Below are 20,546 nucleotides of genomic sequence, written 5' to 3'. Positions count from 1 at the left end.
TTTTCAACCCTTAGCCAAACCCTACGCTGGGTTTTTTAACGACAATAACGTGTACTATTAAGTACATTTAAATCCGTAAAACGTATCTAGCAATTACGTATTCTATGGATGAAGTATAATATTCTATTCAAACGTCAAATTAATGAGCGAAATAATGAAAAATATTTTTGAATCGCTGTACGTTGGGAATATCTAGCAAATGTTGTACGACAGAATTCGATGCGTTGAAAAAGTACATAGTTTTACACAGCGAGTACGACAAAAGCATCTGCCCGGTTTGCGATTAGCCAGGTATGGGCTGTCTGCGTCATTGTCAGTTGATCGGCTTTATCGAAAGGTTAATAAATATGATAATACAATCGAAAAATCAATGGAAATCGAACGGTGGAACGACCGACATCGAAAAGAACGCTCGAAAGAATTCCCCCGGACCGGACGAGAAACGATAAAGGGAAAAATGGAACACGAGCGGAAACGTTCGACGAAAAATGATATCGTTATCGAAGTCCTACCCCCCGGTGGAAACCGAATGCTACACCGGATAGGAATCTTCCCCTTTCGCGAGTAAAATGAAAACGCCGAAACGCCGTTACGAAACGTCGAAGAAAAATGAGAAGATCGATGTCAATGCGCGAGAAGAAAATCGAAATGACGGGTCGAACAGAGCCATGCAGGCGTGGACGACGATCGGGGACGAAACGGAGCGGTGATAGAAGCCATGAACCCGAGTGACTGGAGTCGAGACTCGGGCTTCTCTTTTCTTCGAATGCTATGTCACGTACGTGGAACTTACGTCATGTTTGTCTGACTTGGGAGCGTATGCTATGCCTTCATGCAAGCCGTATTCCTGCTTCTGCACAATATATCACCGATTCCATGAAAACACGCAAGATTCGGGCAGGATTTACGGTAGTTCGACATAAATAACGCACAGGACACTAACACCACCCCAACACCCTGCCTATGCACATCTGGCCGGCCATATTACCGACTCCAAGCCCATACTCCTACCACCCTTCGTCTCGATGTACTCGCGCATACCTAGAGTGGACACTTGAACACCGAACGTGAACCCACGACGACATGTTTGCTATCGAGGTGAAACTGCGGTGTGTTTCGGCAACTAATTCCTAATGTATACGAGTCGGTAAGTGAGTCTATTGTGAACATAGCCTCAGAACTCCGTGCTCAAACGCGCATGCGTGATTGAAACCGTACACTATAAATATAGCTTCAGGTCATCCTAAAGTCACGTTATCTTTTAATTTTTTAAATATACCATTTTTATGCTTACGTTTACTCTGAATGACTTATATATTAATCATGATTTTTAACTTGAAATTTTGAACTTAGAAACTTCTCCCTCGTGCAGAGCTTCTAATCCCTCGAAATCAAATGTTGCTGGATGACCCAATTTTGGTTTATCCAAAACATCGTTTTGAAATTTAAAAAACCACCTTTGCCATTTCGTTGTACTCAAACAATGTCTTCAAACTGCATTTTCCTTTTTGAATTCGTACAGCATGAGATACTAAAAATTAATTTTTAAGAAATGATAACTTACGAGATGACTGATACTTATTTCGAATGCGAGTCCAAAATCTTGGGCTCACGAACATTTAAAATACCAACAGGAGTATTACGAAATAAATGTAAGTTTAAAATATGTCAGATTACCTGATTTATTGTGTAAAACAGTTAATAAATACGTTCACAATTCATATGCGTAATTCTTGAAGCCACGTTCATAGTGTACAAGTTTCACGCATGCGCGTGAATGTAGCGACGTCCGAGACTACATTCATGTTAGATCTACTTACAGTTGCATGCGCACTGGAAATTGGTTGCCAAAAAAACGACAAAGCTTCGATAATCGAACGCATCGTTCCGCTTTTTTGTCGCAAACGATTATTCGGCTCGATACCGAAAAATTGTTTTTGTGGAATCACGCGAAAAATATAAATCTTTCCTACTGACCGTTAATGCGTTCGATTATCGACTTCAGATTGGCGAGACGGCAGGGTTTGTCGATCTATCGAATGTCGTTTTGACGTATTCAATTGCAGTTGCGATATAATACGAGATAATACGGTCGTAATCGAAGCAAACCTGTTAACCGGATACTTTTTTTAATTGTAAATTCCCTTACAGTTAAGTAAAAACAGTTTGAAATTTCTGACGAAGATCTAATTAATTTTTTCCGCTTAACATATTAAATATTTAACAAAGAAATTTTTGACAATGCATTACAAACAGGATCAAACTGAAGCGCGATATTTGAGCTCGCTGTTAAGGACCAGTGAACTCCAAGGGAATAAAAAGTAAAATTTTATATAAGCCGCCTGCGAGAATGTAACGGTAGCGTTGGACGTTAGATGGCGCGACAATTTGAGTTCTACTTGAATACACGGGAGTTTCCACGGGATTCTGTCGCCGACGCACCTGGCGCATCGACCGAGAAACAGAAACAGCTGTCCGTGGCGAAGCAACTTGAGGAATATCGTCGGTTAATCGTCGATCCAGAATTCTGTGGATCCTTGGCCGCGTTGTCGTGAGATGCGGAGGAGGAGGCCGCAGGGTATCGTGTCTGTCATTGTCCGCGTTACGAACCTACTTCTCGCTTCACCACTCTTCACCACGCTTTAGGCGCTCGCTTCGACAATAACGTGCTTGCCTTTTATTTTTTTTTCACTTCTACGATCTGGAACCTTTCTCCCTCTTCGCCCCTCTCCTTCTCTGTCTCTATCTCTCTTTTTCCCTCTCTTTCATTTACTCGTTGTGCCCCTTCCCTCGGTTGCTTGCTCTTATGCTATCTTTCTCTTGCCCTCTCTTTCTCTCCGTCCGTTCAACTGTGCTCCTTTCTCGCGTTATCTTTCTCTCTCTTTCTGTGTCTATCCTCGTCTCTGTTCCCCCCCTTTCCTCTATACTCTCGAGAGATCTCTGTACGCTTCATCGACGATGTAAACAGAACGATCGGTTTTGGATAAAATTCGTCGGTCTTCCGCACCGCCTCGTGTGCCATTTACGCGTGTATTCGTGTTACGTTACCGTTGCCATCGTCGCTGCTGTTTGCGCGTACACAAAAGTGACGCGCGTGTACCCGAAATACGCGCGCATCGACGTACCAACGACGCGTAACAGATCCTCGGTGACGGTGTCTCCGATCGTTACGAATCATTTTCAGAGCTAACTATTCAACCGTGGGAAAAGCTCAGCCGCTTTCCAACAGTCATGTTTCTGCTCCGTCGATGGTCGTACCTTCGACGAGGTTATACGTAAACGATCTCCCGCGCTTCGAACACTCTCGTCTCCCACTCGTGTGCGAAACGGTGGAACCGTTTGATCAAATTGGATCACCTTAAACCCGAATACCGATCGAACATCTGTTTCTGTTTCTTCGAAATATTATGCTAATCCGGTCAGTAAAAAGTTTCGAAAGATTTGGAAACTTCGATGACAGCAACCTTGTGCTCTCGTTTTCAGCTTGGGCGAATCTGCAGTCTGTGGTAATGGTACAGCAGAGGAATAAACCCATCTGGGTCAATTGATATCCGCATCGTGTAGATATTTTGAATTTTTTAGAATTTAGCCCAAATGGAAAATCAACACGTAGATCGAGATCCCTTGTTAAGTTGCGTCACTGGGTTTATTATCTTCTTGTATCGTTACCTGCGAGTATCGCTTGCATTTATTTCTATACCTGTGGCTACCGGTACATGATAACAAGTTGTCTACAACCACCAATGTTGTTTCTACAAGGGAACGTGTTTGCGTTTGCTGTTGCAGCTACATATAATTATGAATAAAGTGTAAACACACTTGCGAGGAACATCAGATATGAATAAGCGAACATGGGAGCGTTACCGATACGCATAAGATTTAACTATCGTATGCTTTAAGACGGACATGGTTTATGAGAATACAGAAGAAGTCGATCAACCAACAAAATCATAAGGAATGGTATTCTATTGGATTCTATTGGATGTTAGATAAGCCAAAAAATGTCCGGTGATTCAGGATGGAGCGCTGTCATTCACCATCCTTCGGAGTTAGAACTACAGAACTGGAACTGGGAAGAAAACGATGGGGAGCAGGAAAGAGAACTTCCTTCGACCGTTGACATGGATGCCATAAAAGGTGGAGGTAGCTGGGATCCGACCACTGAACCTAATGGTATCAAACTGTTTGCTTTATGAATTTCCTTTTTCACAGCATTACTGCTCAGGCGTTTCTGATACAAATATTTACTTCGCGCAGGAACACATTCTGTCGATTCCGAAGAAGATTCAGATTCCGAGGACGAAAGTTCTGGTGGCACCGAAGGCAGTTGCTCTTATTCAGATTCGAATTCGGACTCAGACGACGAGAGCAGCGGCGACGAAGAAGAGGAAGACACAGGTTCAAATTCGGATTGCACGTCTGAGCACAGCGAACAAACGTTCTCCATTCAAGAAACCAATTTCGAATCGGTACGATCGAAATACAAATTAGCATGTAAACGAATCTACCATAAAATAACTTTCGCTCACCTTGCAGGGCGCGCTTAAATTAAAGATCACTATGAAAGGACCGAAGAAAGAAGACGTGGAAAAGACACGGTGCGACAAAACCAGAAGGAGCTTAACGAAGAAACCTAAAACTAATTGCGAGACGAAGGTAAACAATTTTATTTTGATAGAACGCGGCCCAAGCGCGACTGGCTATTGTCGACAATTTCTTAATTTTCTGTTTAGTCGTCGGAATGCAGCAGCGACGATTCAGACTCGTCAGAGGGTCGCTTGCCATCACCCAATAATTCACAGAAGGAACAGCAGCCACAGCAACAGCAACAACAACAGCAGCCGCAACAGCAGGAACAACAACCGCAGCAGCAGCAACCACAACAAACACAGCAGCAGCAGCAACAACATCCTCCGCTGCAGGAGATAAATCAAGAGGATCTAGCAGCTATCCTGCCAGATCAAGAGCACGAGGACGCACCGTTCGACGGATTCGAGGACTCGGAAAGCGGTCGGCTGGTATCGAAAGCTATAGAACGAATGTCGCTCGGAGCTGACTCGGATACGAGTGAGAACGGCGATCAGAATCCTGTACCTGTGTATAGTTCGACTTTATTGCAGCAGTTCGTCGAGAAAACGGCTTTGTTGTCGGAACCGCGGAAGAGACGGAGCAAAGCGAGCAAAAAGCTAAACGATCCTGAGTATCCTTGCGCTTCGAACGTGTCCCCGGACTCGGGAATCCAGTCGGTGGACAACAGTCCGCTGCACTTGGCAATCAGTCCCGTGAGTCCACCAGCTCCGACGCAGTCACCGATCCAAGCCGTGGTCCCGAAGCCAGCGGTGAACGTGGACCGAGTTTTGTATCCACCGAAACGAAAGCCCGGCCGACCGGCGAAGACTGTATCGGCTCAACCACGGGGTCCGGGCAGGCCGAGGCTTAAGCCGGAAATAGTCGAGAAGATCGAGAAGATAGAAAAGACGGAGAAAGTGGAGAAGACCGAGAAAAGCGAGAAGAACGAGAAGAAAGAGGTAACGCCACAGCAAAAGCCTCCGAAGGAGGAGCCGAGTAAAAGGGGAAAATCAAAGTCGATGCAGCACAAGACAAGTGCTGCGGCCCGAGACCAGAAGGAGGAAGAGACCAGCGAATCGGCAAAGAAGTCGAAGGAGAAGCCTTCTGGGATTTGCCAGAAGAAACGTAACTGTAACGTTTCGAAACAATTTTCGCAGGGGAGGATAAGCGGAAAGAGGAACAACGCGAGTTCCTCCACGCGCGTCAAGTGCCTAAGTAGAACTGTAACGAGTAAGTACGGAAAGAATGCGAGTCAGTGTGACGGTAGGATGTGCAAGAAGATGAGGAAAGACAAGCCGGGCCCTGGTAACAAGACTACGACGCCGTTGCGTCGTCAGAAACAGTCTTCTTGCGAGAGGATCGTAGCCGATAGGAAACCGATCAACTCTGGTAGGAGAAGTCTAAAGGAGAATAGAAGTAACTCCGGCCCGTCGTCGAAGAGGCAGAGCCTGCTGAAGAAGAACGTTGCGCCGGTAACGCGACGAGTTTTGAAAGAGAACAAGAACAGCAAAAGAACATCGTCGGCCACGTTCGAAACAAACGGCGTCGGAGTCCAAACTCTGATCTCGCTGCCGGTCGGCCAGGTGCTCAAGTCGGAGAAGGTGGAGCGACCGAGCAATAAGTGTGACAAGGCCACGCAACCCATACACAACCACTGTCACAAGCATCACCATCACCATCACAAGCACCGGCGGCGATTGCCGTTGAATCCCCCGAAGACTCCGATTCGGATCGACCCGTGCATCAGCCAGGAGCTAGAAAAACTGATCGAGGAGTTCGCCAGATCGTGCAGCTTGGGTCGGAACAACACTAGCGTCGGTTACTCCGAGCTGCCGCAGATCTTCCGTGTGAAAAAGCTAACGAAGAAGAGAAAAGGTGACGTCGCGTTGAGCGACGACCAGAAGCTAAAGAGGCGCTCGAAGAAGGAGAAGATACCGGCGGGGACTGACTCGAAGAGCGGTGTGAACGCAACAGCGAACTCGAATCCGAACGAGCAGAGACTGCCCTTGAAGAAGAGACACTATCACGTTTCAAGTCCTCACAGTTCTCAGAGTTCGAACGCGAGTTCCGGCGACACAACCGCCAACGAAGGAAACTGCACCGAAAGTCATATAGAGGAAGCAATCGAGGCTACGATCACGAGATACGGAGGCGGCAGTTCCGCTTCCTCTTCTCAAGAAGACGCTGTACCCGTCAATCCGAAAAAAAGACACAGGGATGCGGAGAGCTCGAGCCCTGAAAAATCGGCGGCAGCCTCGTTGGAGGCGCTGGATGAGAAACCGCTCAGCCAAGCGGACATACAGCCGCGTCGGAAGAAGAAGATTGTCAAGGATCTTCGGGTCACGGTGACCAAACTCCCGGTCGAGAGTGGCCACTCGGAAAGAACCGAGAAGTCGGAGAGGGTCGAGGGAAAGGTCGAGAAGACGGAGAAATGTGTTGGCGAGTTGATGAAGGGCCACGGTACCGAGAAAAGTTGCGGGAAAAGTGAGAAAACAATCACTGAGAAGTCGATCAAGTCCGACAAAGGCCAAGCGGCGGAGAAGCTGGAGAAGCACGAGCAGTCCTCGTCGGAGCACGTCCGTTTGGAGAAGAATATCAAGACGGATGCAGCGGACTTCAATGCAACCGAGAGCTACGAGGACAGTGAGACCGCCGGAGAAAGCAAACCGCCGCGGGACAATATTGCTCCGAACCTTCCAAACCCGTTGAGCTCGGCAGCAGCCGCCGCGTTGGTGCTCACCAAGAAGAAAATGAGACGGCGCAAGGCGATCAACCGCACCGGTTTCCCGACCCTGAAGAAGAGAAAGAAAAAGAAAAGATCGTTGAGCGCGAGCGAGACGTCGACTGGCACGGTGACGAAAGCCGCTCTGACCAGCGACGACAACGCGGATCTGGATGCGGATGTAGATGGCGACCGGAGTTCGTCCAAAGAAGGAATCGAAGACACCGTGGAAGAGAGCAAACCGACCGTGCTGAGCGCGGAAATGCAACAAATCGCGTCCGGGGAGAACCTTGACAAGCGCGCTGACGCCGGGAGCGTTGGGAAAACGGTTTCAGACAAATTCGCTTTGGAGGACTCCGATTCGACGAAACGGGAGGGATCTTCTCGCGCCTGCGCGAACGAGATGACTGAGTCTCGCGCTGGCCAGCTGAGGGTGAGGAAGGACTTAGTGGAAGCGGACAGCGAAGAGAATGCCGCGCAGAAGTTCTGTCCGGTCAAGTTCGAGAAGATCCACGATCTGAGGACATACGACGAAAACGCGCCCCTGGAGGAGTCTCTGGAAAGGTACGAAGCAGCTCAGCAGCAGCAACGATGCGCCGCCGCGGAGACCTTGGAAGAGAACCCGAAGCATCCTCCTGAACGCGCTGCGTCTCAGACGAATATCAAGACCGAGCACGCTGCACCGTTGAATGGAAATCAGAAAAAGCGGCGTGGTTCTGCCAGCCCTTGCACCCTGGCGCCCAGAAACGTGAAGCGTCTGCGCAGCTCGGGCTACGATACTGAGAACGATAACTCGTCGAACAATAATGTTCTAGAGGCCGGAAAGCACACGAACGCGACGCACACCAGGAAGAAACAGTCCAGATGGAAAAAACGGTATCTGCAGGGCGGTGTGCTGCAAGATTTCGGCAAGGACTCTGAGTCGAAGACGAGGAGCGGCGCCAGTGGAACTGTGGAGGTTGCTGGAAAGAACAAAATAGTTGGCGATGCGAATGATGCTGCTTCCGCTGTTCTCCTGTCAGCTTCGTATCAGTGCGGCAAGTTCCTGCGCCAGAGGAAAATGTCGTTCCAATTGCGGTACGATTTATGGTGGTTGCACACACAGTCCAGACCGCCTGGCAGAGAATCGGTACCATCATGGAATTACAAGTAAGATCACTGATTATTATCATCATCATCTGAAGTAATCTTGATCAAGCATTCATTCATCTTTTTTTTTTTTTTTGCTGCAGGAAAATCCGTATGAACGTTTACTACGACGTGAAACCGACTACGCTCTACGAGGCTCAAGCATGCGAATGCAAACCGGAAAGTGGCTGCGGCGACGACTGCATCAATCGCATGGTTCTGAGCGAATGTTCTCCGCAGCTTTGCCCATGCGGGGAGAAATGCGAGAACCAGAAGATACAGAAGCACGAGTGGGCGCCTGGTTTGCAAAAGTTCATGACAGAGGACAAAGGTTGGGGAGTGAGGACTCAGCAAGCCATCAAATCCGGGGTTTTCATCCTAGAGTACGTGGGAGAGGTCGTGTCCGAGAGGGAGTTTAAGTCTAGAATGGCGACTAGGTATATCAACAGAAAATATAATATACCAGCTAATACATACACGAACCTTTAGCCAGAGTATAAAGAGTGTAAAATCGTTTCAGGTACGCACACGACACGCACCATTATTGTCTGCATCTCGACGGAGGTCTGGTGATCGATGGCCATCGGATGGGAGGTGACGGACGCTTCGTGAATCATTCTTGCGAGCCTAACTGTGAGATGCAGAAGTGGAGCGTCCACGGACACCCGCGTATGGCGTTGTTCGCATCCAGGGACATCAAGCCGGGGGAAGAGCTGACTTACGATTATAATTTCGCGTTGTTCAACCCATCCGAGGGACAGGAGTGCAGGTGTGGTAGCAGTGCCTGCAGGGGTGTAATAGGTAATGAGATTAAGATTCGATCGAAACAAGAAACGTTTATCGTGTTACCAATTCTTTGATCGAATTGAAAATACTATTCTATTTCGCAGGTGGAAAGAGTCAGAGGGTTCCAAAGACAGTTGTTCCCCTCCCATCTCAATTAGAACCGACGGAGAGACGGTCGGTCGGCAGACCGAGGAAGAACGTGCGGAAATCGAACGCTGTGCAGTCCGTCAACTCGAAAGGCATTTGTAAATCGCGAAAAGTCGGCGACTCGAGTCTGTTGCATGCTCCCGCGTTGAAGCCAATGTCTCACCAGCAACGTTGTTTCGCGCAACAGCATCACTGCTTCCTGCTGCGAAACTTGGAGAAGGTGAGGCGGGTGAAGTCGTCGGTGAACCAAGTACAAATGCAAAACGGCAAGGCAAAGTTCGGCAACGCGGGTACCTTCAAAGAGAAGAGTCCCGGCGATGCGAAGATCCAATCGGACGCGTTCTTCTCACAGTTAACCGCTCTGACCAATACCAACACGCGAACGGTGAGGACGAGGAGGTTGGCACAAGCGCAAGACGATCCGGAGGTGCATAAAACTGCGAAGCTGGCGAAGGTGAATAAATCAAACTAAACAAAATCTGTCGCGTAGTCGTGTTTGATACGGAATTGTTTATTTTCTTTTCATTTCTTAGGTGTTGAAAGACTTGTACAGCGTTGTAGCAACGGCTAACGATGAGAACGGCCAACTGTTGTGCTCGCCGTTCATAACTTTGCCCTCGAAAAGAAAATTGCCCGATTACTATGAGAAGATATCGGATCCCATAGACTTGACCGCAATCGACCAATGCATCGGAACAGGCCACTACAAAACCGCCGAGCACTTCGATCACGATATGATCAAGCTCTTCGACAATAATGTCCGGTTTTTCGGAAGAACTTCAGAGTTGGGCATCGCTGCGGCCAGATTGAGAAAATTGTATCTTGGAAGCAAACCTGACTTTGTGAATGCGATAACGGAGGCAATAGGCTGTCCTCCTTCTCAAGGATTTTTACCACCTAGAGGGTCCACTGCTGGGGAGGAAGACGTTATTAGGTGTATATGCGGGTTACACAGGTGAGCTTAGAATGAAAAAGCTACTAACACGAAATGAAAATTTCAGCCGGAAGATTTTACTATATAGAAAATCCTTTTCTACACAGGGACGAAGGTTTGATGATTCAGTGCGAGCGTTGTCTGGTCTGGCAGCACTGTGATTGCGTGAAAGCCGACACCAGCATCGAGTCGTACCTGTGCGAGAGATGTCAGCCGCGCCCCGTTGATCTGGAAATACCTTTGGAAGGAGACGAAGAGGAGGAAGGCAAGAAACACTATGTTACTTTGATGCGTGGCGATCTGCAGCTCAGACAAGGAGACACGGTGTACGTGTTGAGAGATACGCCGGAGAAACATACGTACAAAACCATTCAAAAACCTGATTACGAACAAATGGACATCTTCAGAATCGAGAGGCTTTGGAAGAATACCGAGTAAGAACGTTTCTTGGGAATTTGATGATCGTAGATTGGTACAGATGTTCACATCGTTTTTCTCTTGCAGAGGAGAGAGATTCGTCTTTGGCCACCACTATTTGAGACCTCATGAAACTTACCACGAACCCACTCGAAAATTCTATGAAAACGAGGTCGTTTGCGCTCCCCTCTACGAAGCGGTACCATGCGATTTGGTTGCTGAACGTTGTTGGGTCCTCGATCCTCATACTTATTGCAAAGGTACTTGGTTTTATTCCCCAATACATTTGTCTTTTGACTAGTTGTTTAATAATGTTGTCTCATCGTTTCTCCATCCATTCTCCTTTGAACCAAAGGCCGACCGGTTGGATCCACACCAGAACATACATACGTGTGCGAGTATCGCGTCGATCGCGCTGCTCGCCTCTTCACCAAGGTAGCCAGAGCTAGGCATCAAGTCTGCACGAAACCATATGCATTCGAAACGTTCCCGCAACGCATTAAACACTATCGAACGTATTTGGTGAGTACCGCAACTACAGTCCATCATTTATACCGTAAAATCAGCAACAAGTGAAATTTAATGCTCGCAAAAATGTTACAGCCTCACAGTCTCGAAGGGATACAGGTTGGAAGCAAAATGAACAAAGACAAAAAGAAAATGAGCAACCAAGATCTCGACTCTAATCAAAAGTCGGAGTCGGGTGATAGCTCGAAAACGCACGGCAAGGATCAGCTGAAATCTTCTACGAGCAAGGGTAGACGACGATCGAACGAAATCTTGTCTATTTCCACACCGGCGACGTCGTACGCTCAGGTAATTATTTAATTATTTTCCGGTTTTTTTCATTACGATAATAACACGTTCGAATTCTTCTTCACAGAGAGAAGAGCAAAGGCGAAGGTTAAACAACATTTTAATCGGTTTGCTACAAAAAATGCCGAACAAGAAGGATCCGTTGGATTTGTCATTCTTGTTGGAGAGGAATAGACGGAACCGGAAAAGGCCTGGTGGATTAAATCCGTGACATTGGATTGTACAGCAACGATAATGCGGCATTAATCGGCATCCGTACGCGATGCGAACCATTGTTAACCCCTTTACAGAGTTGTCTGTAATCAGAACGTTCTGCTTCGTCGTGAATTCAATTGATTCCATTCGATCCGTTTCATGGGGCAGACTGCGAGAAAGTTTTGCGTTCCCATCTTCTTGCACTATTAATGCGACCCGTCCATTCGTATCATATTTAATCGTGTACCCGAATGCCGCACTCCTCCGCGGAGGACTCGCAACGATCGGGATCTTTTTATATGTTGTTTTTACACGTGTGCGTGAAGCTGTAGAAAATTTCAGGCGGCTATAGATGTAATCGAAATCTTTTACAGTTTCCTAGCATTATCGTTTTCACCATCTTGGATTAGCTTCTTCCGTTTCGCGCTGGTACCGCGTCGCGACATCCAGGGAGAAGATAATCCGTGATCGTCTCTAGAGTATTTTAACTGTTGTGCCGCGCCAAGATTGTAAGTATCTTCTCTATTGAACATAGGGGTGATTTGTTTTCGTAAAACGGATCGACTTGGATCGAGAATCAGGTCCCGTAACGCGAGACAATGCGTGTCTTTGAAACAAATTGGATCTAACAGGAACTGTTACTTCTCGTAGAATTCTAATGTAATTAGAATTGCGGATTTGTATAAAAGTATTTGTAAATTTCTTTCATAACGAATAACAGATACACTGAAGTGTACAAATTATACGTTGGCCAGCGATCGAAGAATCGTGGGACAGCGAGAGACGCGTGCGCGAGTGTATAAATCATACAGCCGCATGTAAAGGAGCGGATATATGTAGACCTACAAGGACGAAATCGAGTACATGCGAGGCTTTATTGCACAAAAGTACCATTATATATTTTTCATAAGCCCAGTGTTATTTGAATTAAGTGTAATATATATATAGGTTTTTAAATTAATAGATAAAACTCTACTAACATATTTAATTTATTATTGATCGCGGATCGAACATAGCTAATCGTTGCTATAACGACGAATATACGCAGGATTTCGTATTTATTATTACATTATGCAGTTAGTAAATACAATACAATTAAACGCTATTTAATACGCATAAGTCTTGTTTACACCATGGTTCTTTTTTTTTTCATTTTTCTGCACTGTATCCGAGATGTTTTGTCGCATAGAAATGGTACTGCAATAACACTTTCTATAATTAATTTCATCTCATGTGACCCGTCGGAACGGGTTAACGCTCGAGAAGAGAAAATTACTTACAATATATTTGTACTTGAGTAGAAATTTACGATTTGGTCCTTCAGCGAAACTACACGAATTGTTTCAATTACGAATTCATTTAACACTGCATTCGTCTCTTGAAGAATCTCTAATATAAACTATCACCAGTCTCGATATCGTTACTTTTAATCAGTATACAGTTTTTATTTTTGCCGCGTAAAACATTGTTTTGAAACGTTATTTGATAGTTTTCACGCGATATAGAACCTATACAGCTTTGACAAATATAAAATACATTAGTAGTTAAGAAAGTTCCAGAGTTCTATCCCTTCGATCAAAATTCCGTGCGATTCCAAGAATGCGTTACAAATATTGTCGGATAAATTGCAACGCGTTCATGTGTAAATCATGTTGAATTAATTTACAAATTCTTGTCCGTAGACCAACAAAGTCAGCGGTTGTCGTTGACGATTTACGTTAAGCATGCGTGAAGACTGAATTACTGTTACAGGATATTTCTAGTGGGTAATAGCGCTGATCCGATCTGGGTTGTAAATAGTTTAAACTCCAAATAAATAGAAGATATTTTTTATTTTTACGATTTAAGTTTGTACACTTTTGTCAACAAGTAAATTCTCCGATTACGAATATTAATTTGCTGATACTCTTATTCTATATTCGACCGGAAGAGAAAAAATAGATGAATTTTGTTCATTAGCTCGCGATTCTCAACGTAGTACACTTTGATCGTGGCCAACTTCGAATCGTGGTAATATCCTCGGCGTATCTTTTTTACTTTCTACCACATCCTCTTCAAGCTACCACCCTTGGCAAAAAATATTTCATCGAACAAACTGAACGTCTTATAAAAAAAAATCTGACCACATATCGGGACATAAAACAATACGTAAATAAATATCTTGGCTTATATACAAAATACAGAATTATAAACTAAAAAGCAATCGCGAGATCTGTTAATCGACATCATTAAAAATAATTTTCTTACTACTCCTACTGTGATTCGTTTTTTGCTTTTAGAAAAGATTTAATTGCCACACGCGAAAGCAAGCACGAAAGAAATATTAATAATCTATCCAACATCATTTTAACTCGTTTGATCGAATAGATTTTGCCAGGAATGAAATTCATGCCGTTTTACGATTCGAAAAGTACCTTAATTCGAAGTCTCGTACGCTGTACATAAGATTTTAAAAAAAGGAGGTAAAAGACAATCATCCTGTAACTATGAGCGAACGATTTCATCGTTAGAATTGAAAAAAAAAACAAAATGTAAAAAGATAGGTATTGTTTGCTGGTAACTGGGTTCGTTCCAACAAGCAATCGACAGCTATTAAAATAAAACTTAATGAGCCAGGGGAGTTGGATAATATACGTGACAACAGGGCACGGCTTGACGAAAAAGAAGGAAAAAGGACGACGAAGGAGAAAGTACGTTGGGTAACGAACGCATATTTTTTGATTACGGAGCAATATGACACAGTTACAAAATAGAATTTTCAATTCGAAAGTGTGAAGCATATTCTGGTAAACGTTGCAAATTCGAATCGTTTAATAAAACGCGGATAAATAAAAATTAAGTCTAATAATTTATTCGTGACACGATATTCTCTTTTTTGTACAACACTGTCATCAGTATAGAAAGATAAGACAAAATCATATACAATATCACTCTCATATGTTGTCGAGAACCTAGATCTGTTTTTCTTTTCCCCCTTATTACATGGTACTTCGCTTAATATATGTATAAATAGATTTCCAATAAACGTTCCGTGCAATACGTTTGAAAATCTGTACATATTTACACGATTCTTTTCCGAGAGCGATATACCGTTGCAAGTATTTGAATCTTTTTTCACGTTAATCGTATAGCGTACGCGATGCTTGATTTTCTCTTGACAGGTCCCATCGTTCAAAAACGTTACAAGACGTTATACTATACAGCGTGTTTGTTTCATTCCAATAGAGTAAAATATCTTTTAAGGGGATGATGCTACAAAATCGGTTGTTTGACCCTCCCGCGTAAATCGTTTTGTTAACTCGACTGCGATATAAAACTAAAATAGGAAAATTCTACATTTATGTTATTATTGTGTGTAGATATTTGTACCACTTAACGTCCCTCCGTCGTATCAATCAACTTATATTCAAACGTTCTTTTCGTAGGATTATTCCTTTAAAAGATATTTTACTGTATTGAGATAAAACAAACACCTTGCATAAGTTACCCCCTTTTGTTCGTTCAAAAATTAGTACGTACGTAATCCAAATTCATTTGCGTCGTAACGAAAAGTTTCTCTTCCAAAAGAAAAATCAATCATGAGTTACAATTACGTAATGCTTACAATTCAATTCATTATATGTACTACATTTCCCAATGCAGTTCAGTTTGACGGTGCATGTGTAACGGTGCCTTCACGCGACAAATCTAGATTGTTGCTTGAATCATGAGAGACCGCAATAACTTTGGAATCTGTATATCGTACACGATATACGAACAGAACATCGTGAATATATTGTCGTGGAAAAGTTTGTCCATTTATCTGCGTGTGTGTGATCAAAACCAATGTGTGGTAATGACGACACTCAAGGACGAGGTGTATATTTGTTTTCATGTATCCCCGACGGTTTTTGAGGGAGACTATATCCTACTGTGGAATCACCAGCTAAAGCAGTTTTTACATTATCCACTGTGTTTGCCTGTAAAAGTAAACCGGTATAGTGTTAAGAATATTACACATCGCGCGAATCCTGATATCTTATTACGGTATCGCGAATCAATTTCTTTTTCGAAAAATTTATTCCCGCTTTTTCTTCTCTTTTTCTTTTTGTCAACTATTTTACAAGTATAAAACTGTTTGACTTCATACCGAGAAATTACTTGAACGAGAATAAAATTTCAGCCATTCATAATACCTCACTGTTCCACTCTTGTGACGTTTATCACAGTGGATTATTGTTTGTTTACAGTTTGATCACCGCTTGCAGTTGTCTGACCGCCCTGCAGTTGCTGTTGCTGTTGCTGCGACTGCTGTTGTTGTTGGCCCCAATACTGATTGTAATACTGCTGATTCCAACTGTTCCAGCTTCCGTTACCGTAACCCTGTTGTTGATTGTACGAACTCTGTCCGTAGCTCTTCCAGCTTCCTCCCCAATGCGAACCCCAGTTATTCTGTCCCCATCCTTGACTACCCTGTCCACTCGACCAATTGCCTTGTTGATTCCACGATTGCTGTGAACCTGAATAATTTCTAAAAAGCAAAACAAAGAAACAAATCACATTATATAATCTGCATTTTTAAACGAAAAGACAAAAGACTCGGAATTTGAATTACCCCACTGGAGCCCAACCACCACCCTGGCGGGATCCCAATGCTCGACCTCTGTCGTTTCCCATTCTTCTATCCATGTTGCCGCCTCTTCTGTCCATTCCACGATGTACGAGTGGTATAGGTGCTCCTCGTCCTCTCCATTGTACCGGTGGACCATAGCCTCCACCGTGCCTCACATGACCACTCCTTTGAGGTCTGTCTCTCCAGCCCATATTGCTACCGCCTCTCCAGCCTGCGTTTCGATTCCTCTCGGAATCTGTGGGCATTGTCTCTTCAGATTCTTTCTCCTCTCTTGTATTACTATATTCTTCTAACGATACTCACAATTATTGCCCCGTCTATCACGATATTCACGGTTGTCGCGGTTGTGTCGTGTGCTGCGATTATCTCGAGAATTCTCTGGTCTTGACTCGAGCCGTGGACGTTTACTTTGTTGCAATCCATAACCAGCTTCTTTTGCTTCTTTGTTGTATTTTCCTATAAGTTTATCACCCTCTTCGCGATTGAGCTCGATCCAATCGACTGCATCGAAACATTCGCCGATGACCGGAGCTCTGAAGTTTGCTAAAACCACACAAACACGTCGTGTCAGATGAAATATATGAAACAACATACAAGATTGATGTAAGTCACAACAAACCTTTCATTTCCATCAGCATAGATTCGGTAGGTTCCTTGCCCTCAACCGATTTGTGCTTAGCAACGCGTGATTTGTATTCCTCTTCGGATGGTACCAATACTATTGCTTTTCTCTGATATCCTCCGAAAGTCTTCATTTTACGTCTTTGTGCGGAAGGGTACACATTTGTCTATGACAAGATTTAATAAAATATGAAATTATGTGTTTCGAAAAATGGAAAAGTTAAACGCCCGATATATACCTGATCCAATATGTAATTGCGCCTTCTAGTTGGAGCCAGTTCCAATAATTTATCTAATGCGCGCGTACACTTGTCCATAAGGACCTCCCATTGATCATTGTTGTTCTCTTTGTGAGACAAATCCGAGTCCTAAAACAATATCGTCGAAATATAAAATATGTGACAATATGCATCTATCGAGCGGTTTGAAGTACGCACTTTGATCTTGTCGATTAAACTACCAAGCCCTAGAATATTGTACATTTTGTAAGGCTGTCCAGCCGCATGTTTTGTTGCCCAAGTTGTTTTCCCGCAGGCGGGTAATCCGCACATCAATATTACTTCGCATTCTTCTTTCTTGGTAGGTCTGCGCGGACCAGGAATCTTGGACTGGGAATCCATATTGCCAATTGACATGTAACCTTCTAAAACTTCTTCGGCCCACGGATTTTCTTGACCGAAGTTGCAGGCAAAGCTACAGTTCTTGCTCAAGATATGTGGAAACAATGCTTTGTCACAGAGTTCTGATTTCGTGATGTTGAATGCAGTTCCTTGGTCTTTCCCATTCACGGTATAAGATAAGACTATGTTATCCTCGGATGTTGCATCGAGGTAACATCCGACAACATCGTCCTTGCCAAACTGAAGCCCGTAGTCTTCGAACTGATTGTTCGTCAATTTTTTCCCGATACTACTGTAACCGAAACTAAATTTTTCTTCTCCCAGTTGCATCGACGTATACGAAGTAGACCAGCCCACTCTAAGTATGTATGGATTTTCTTCGTTTTCTGTATCAATGGGACAGAGATCTACTATTTTCGCCTCATAATAAACTTTCCCGTGAAGAAAACCGTACGAAGCTCTTGCACCAGCCCACATGTGTGAAAAACCATCATTGTGCATAGGCGTAGCAGTAAAAAACCCCTCCTTGTCAATAACGAGATTTAAATCCGAATCATCTGAAAGTAGAGAAACCCGCTATATCGTAGTCTTCATGTAAAGTCGTGCAAAGAAACACAATTTTAATGAAAACTTACACCAAGATAAGGTCAAAGCAGTTTCGTCGATTTCGGGTTCGTTCTCGACGATCTCAGTTGCCGGTGAATCTTCGCGCTCTTCCAAAGGGCTGGGCGACCTTTTCCTTTTCCTGTCCACTTGCGTATCATCCTTATCATGTTCCTTCAAATCTATATCTTCGTCTGCATCTTCTTCGGCTTTCGCTTCCTCCATTTCTACATCCTTTACACGTAAACGAGGACAGTGATTAATAATTAAAAAAACAAACTTATACTAAAAATAGTACTGTTAAAAGTGTATTATTGATGCATACCTGCTCCTCTGGCTTATCATCACGCATATTGTCCATTACTTTTTCATCACCTGGTAAAATATTTTGATCTTCCATCGAAGCATCGTCAGGTTTTGATTCATCGTTTTCGTTCTCGTCAGCATTTTGTTCTTGTTCGAGCAAATTATCTGTTGCTGCTTCTGCTTCAGGAATGTCGCTAGTCTTAACATTACTAATAGATTCTACAGTTTGCACGTTATCTGTTGTTTCTACATTCATATTGTCGCTTTCAACAATATCCTCCTTAATATCGTCTATCTTACTTTCTTCGGTAACTGTTTTTGATTCATCATTTTTTATTACATTTGCCTCGCTATGCTTGGTCTCTTTCAAAGCCTCTGTATTTTCAACTGTTTCTTTTATCGAAGTAACCTCTACAGGCTGTTGCACTTTATCTGTTTCATCTGTGTCTTCCTGTGGCTTCTTTGGAGACACATGTTCTTTCACAGGAGACTTCTTCGGGGACAAATTTTCATTGACAGTTGACTTTTTCGGAGATACACTTTCATTAACAGAAGACTTCTTTGGAGATAAATTTTCATTGATGACAGACTTCTTTGGAGATAAATTTTCATTGACAGTAGACTTTTTCGGAGATACATTTTCATGAACAGTAGGTTTCTTCGGAGACACATTCTCATGAACAGTAGACTTCGCGGGTGACTTTGCATTTTGTAGTTGCGCACTTTCTCCTTCAATTTTGCTACTTTTTGTTTCATCCACATCTTTTGCAACTCCCTTTGTGTCTGCACTCGTATTTCCTACGTCTGGCAGTAGATCTTTTGTTTCTGTTTCCTCAACTCTATCTAAAGAATCAGTTTTTTCTTCTTGCGAGGCAATTTCTTCTTGCCCGGTAGTTTCTTCCAGTATAGTAGGTTCTTCTTGCAAAGCAGGTTCTGAGATTGTAGGCGATGATTCGCGAGAGAGATCATTTTGATCTGACTTTTTTGGAGATGTTCGTTTTCGAGAGGAATATGAAGAAACCCTAGAAGTTCGTCGTTTCTTTGTTCCAGGAGTTTCTCGTGGCGTTACTGCCACAACACCTTTGGACAATCTACTGGATTTTTTCGGCGTCTGTGGTACCTTCGCGGACTCTGACTTTTCATCATTCTCTTGATTCGCTGTGTCATGTGTATTGTCTGCATTGACATTTCCTTTCCCTTGGTCCTCTTCTACAATACAAATACATTGACAAAGTTACATCTATGCAATGAAAATATCTAAAAAATGCGTATTTTTCACTTAAACATTACGATAAATAACAACGAAAATGAGGAAGGCAATTAGAGTGTACTTCGAGAAGAAGATTATCGATTGACTGTAAAGAAAATTTTCAAGAAGCGTCGCGCGCACAAGCATATGTAAACACGCGAGAAGAATATAAAAGTTTTCTTGTATATACCTATAGAATACAAAAAATATGTATGGTAGAACTGTTTATTGGTTCCGGCGACGCAAGAGATGCAGTTTAAATCGTTCTGACTGATTGTTCAGTCGTAGAAAGATATAGCACAAGACTCGATGGAAGGGTACCTATCACCTGATTCGAATGTTTGTCAACATTGGACTGAACGAATGCAGAGATCATTACGCGACGAAGAACTCACACGGATGTAGTTGAAATAACGAAAGAACGTCGAATGGAGAAAATAAACGTAACTTACGGCTCGCATTTTCCTCTTGTAATGCTTTACGAAGTCTTTCAACGAGCACTGACTTGACGCCTTTCGTATCGAGTCCACGCTGTGAGAGTTCTGTCCTTAATTCGACCACTTTCAATTTTTCTGGATCCATCGCGCGTGATATTCAACAACGGTTTTTTAATCCACGCGCTTTTACTCGGTAGAAAATGTTACAGAAAGCCCATACACGCGCCAGTAAACCCGCGTTAAATATACAATATGGCGACGCAACTGCAAACAACGCGTTACGTGTTGTAAACGGATTTTATTGGTCAATGTGGCATTCGTTCGAACCGACGCCAACTTCACTGCTAATGGAATTATTTGTACCCGTTTGCATCGACATCCTAG

General features: G+C 43.7%; 2 protein-coding genes across 5 annotated transcripts; one reads left to right on the top strand and one right to left on the bottom strand.

Moving 5' to 3' along the window:
- The first annotated feature begins 1,991 nt into the window (after positions 1-1,991).
- Ash1 (histone-lysine N-methyltransferase ash1) lies at positions 1,992-13,986 on the top strand. 4 transcript variants are annotated; one of them, XM_076806310.1, is made up of 14 exons: positions 1,992-2,578; positions 3,787-4,173; positions 4,258-4,469; positions 4,537-4,656; positions 4,734-8,440; positions 8,524-8,856; positions 8,940-9,220; positions 9,310-9,806; positions 9,886-10,307; positions 10,394-10,720; positions 10,791-10,963; positions 11,059-11,225; positions 11,307-11,519; positions 11,587-13,986. In XM_076806310.1, the coding sequence occupies exons 2-14, from the start codon at positions 4,002-4,004 to the stop codon at positions 11,728-11,730; spliced, it is 6,768 nt and encodes a 2,255-aa protein (XP_076662425.1). In that variant the 5' UTR covers positions 1,992-2,578; positions 3,787-4,001; the 3' UTR covers positions 11,731-13,986. The 4 variants fall into 4 exon arrangements, with proteins under 4 accessions (XP_076662425.1, XP_076662442.1, XP_076662414.1 ...); XM_076806327.1 differs by having other exon boundaries at positions 1,992-3,418; XM_076806299.1 differs by having other exon boundaries at positions 1,992-3,418; positions 3,484-4,173.
- Positions 13,528-20,453, bottom strand: LOC143365844 (uncharacterized). The gene is made up of 10 exons (XM_076806421.1): positions 20,178-20,453; positions 18,496-19,685; positions 18,203-18,404; positions 17,385-18,124; positions 17,187-17,315; positions 16,946-17,114; positions 16,630-16,869; positions 16,309-16,561; positions 15,890-16,224; positions 13,528-15,673 (listed from the first exon to the last, which is right to left on the bottom strand). Exons 1-9 carry the CDS (start codon positions 20,305-20,307, stop codon positions 15,927-15,929), a joined length of 3,351 nt encoding a protein of 1,116 aa, XP_076662536.1. The 5' UTR covers positions 20,308-20,453; the 3' UTR covers positions 13,528-15,673; positions 15,890-15,926.
- Positions 20,454-20,546: the final 93 nt, after the last annotated feature.

This window comes from Halictus rubicundus, chromosome 1, assembly GCF_050948215.1.
Source record: "Halictus rubicundus isolate RS-2024b chromosome 1, iyHalRubi1_principal, whole genome shotgun sequence".
NCBI lineage: Eukaryota > Metazoa > Arthropoda > Insecta > Hymenoptera > Halictidae > Halictus > Halictus rubicundus.
Note: the sequence above shows the minus strand (reverse complement) of the source record. Positions and strands in the feature narration are given on the sequence as shown.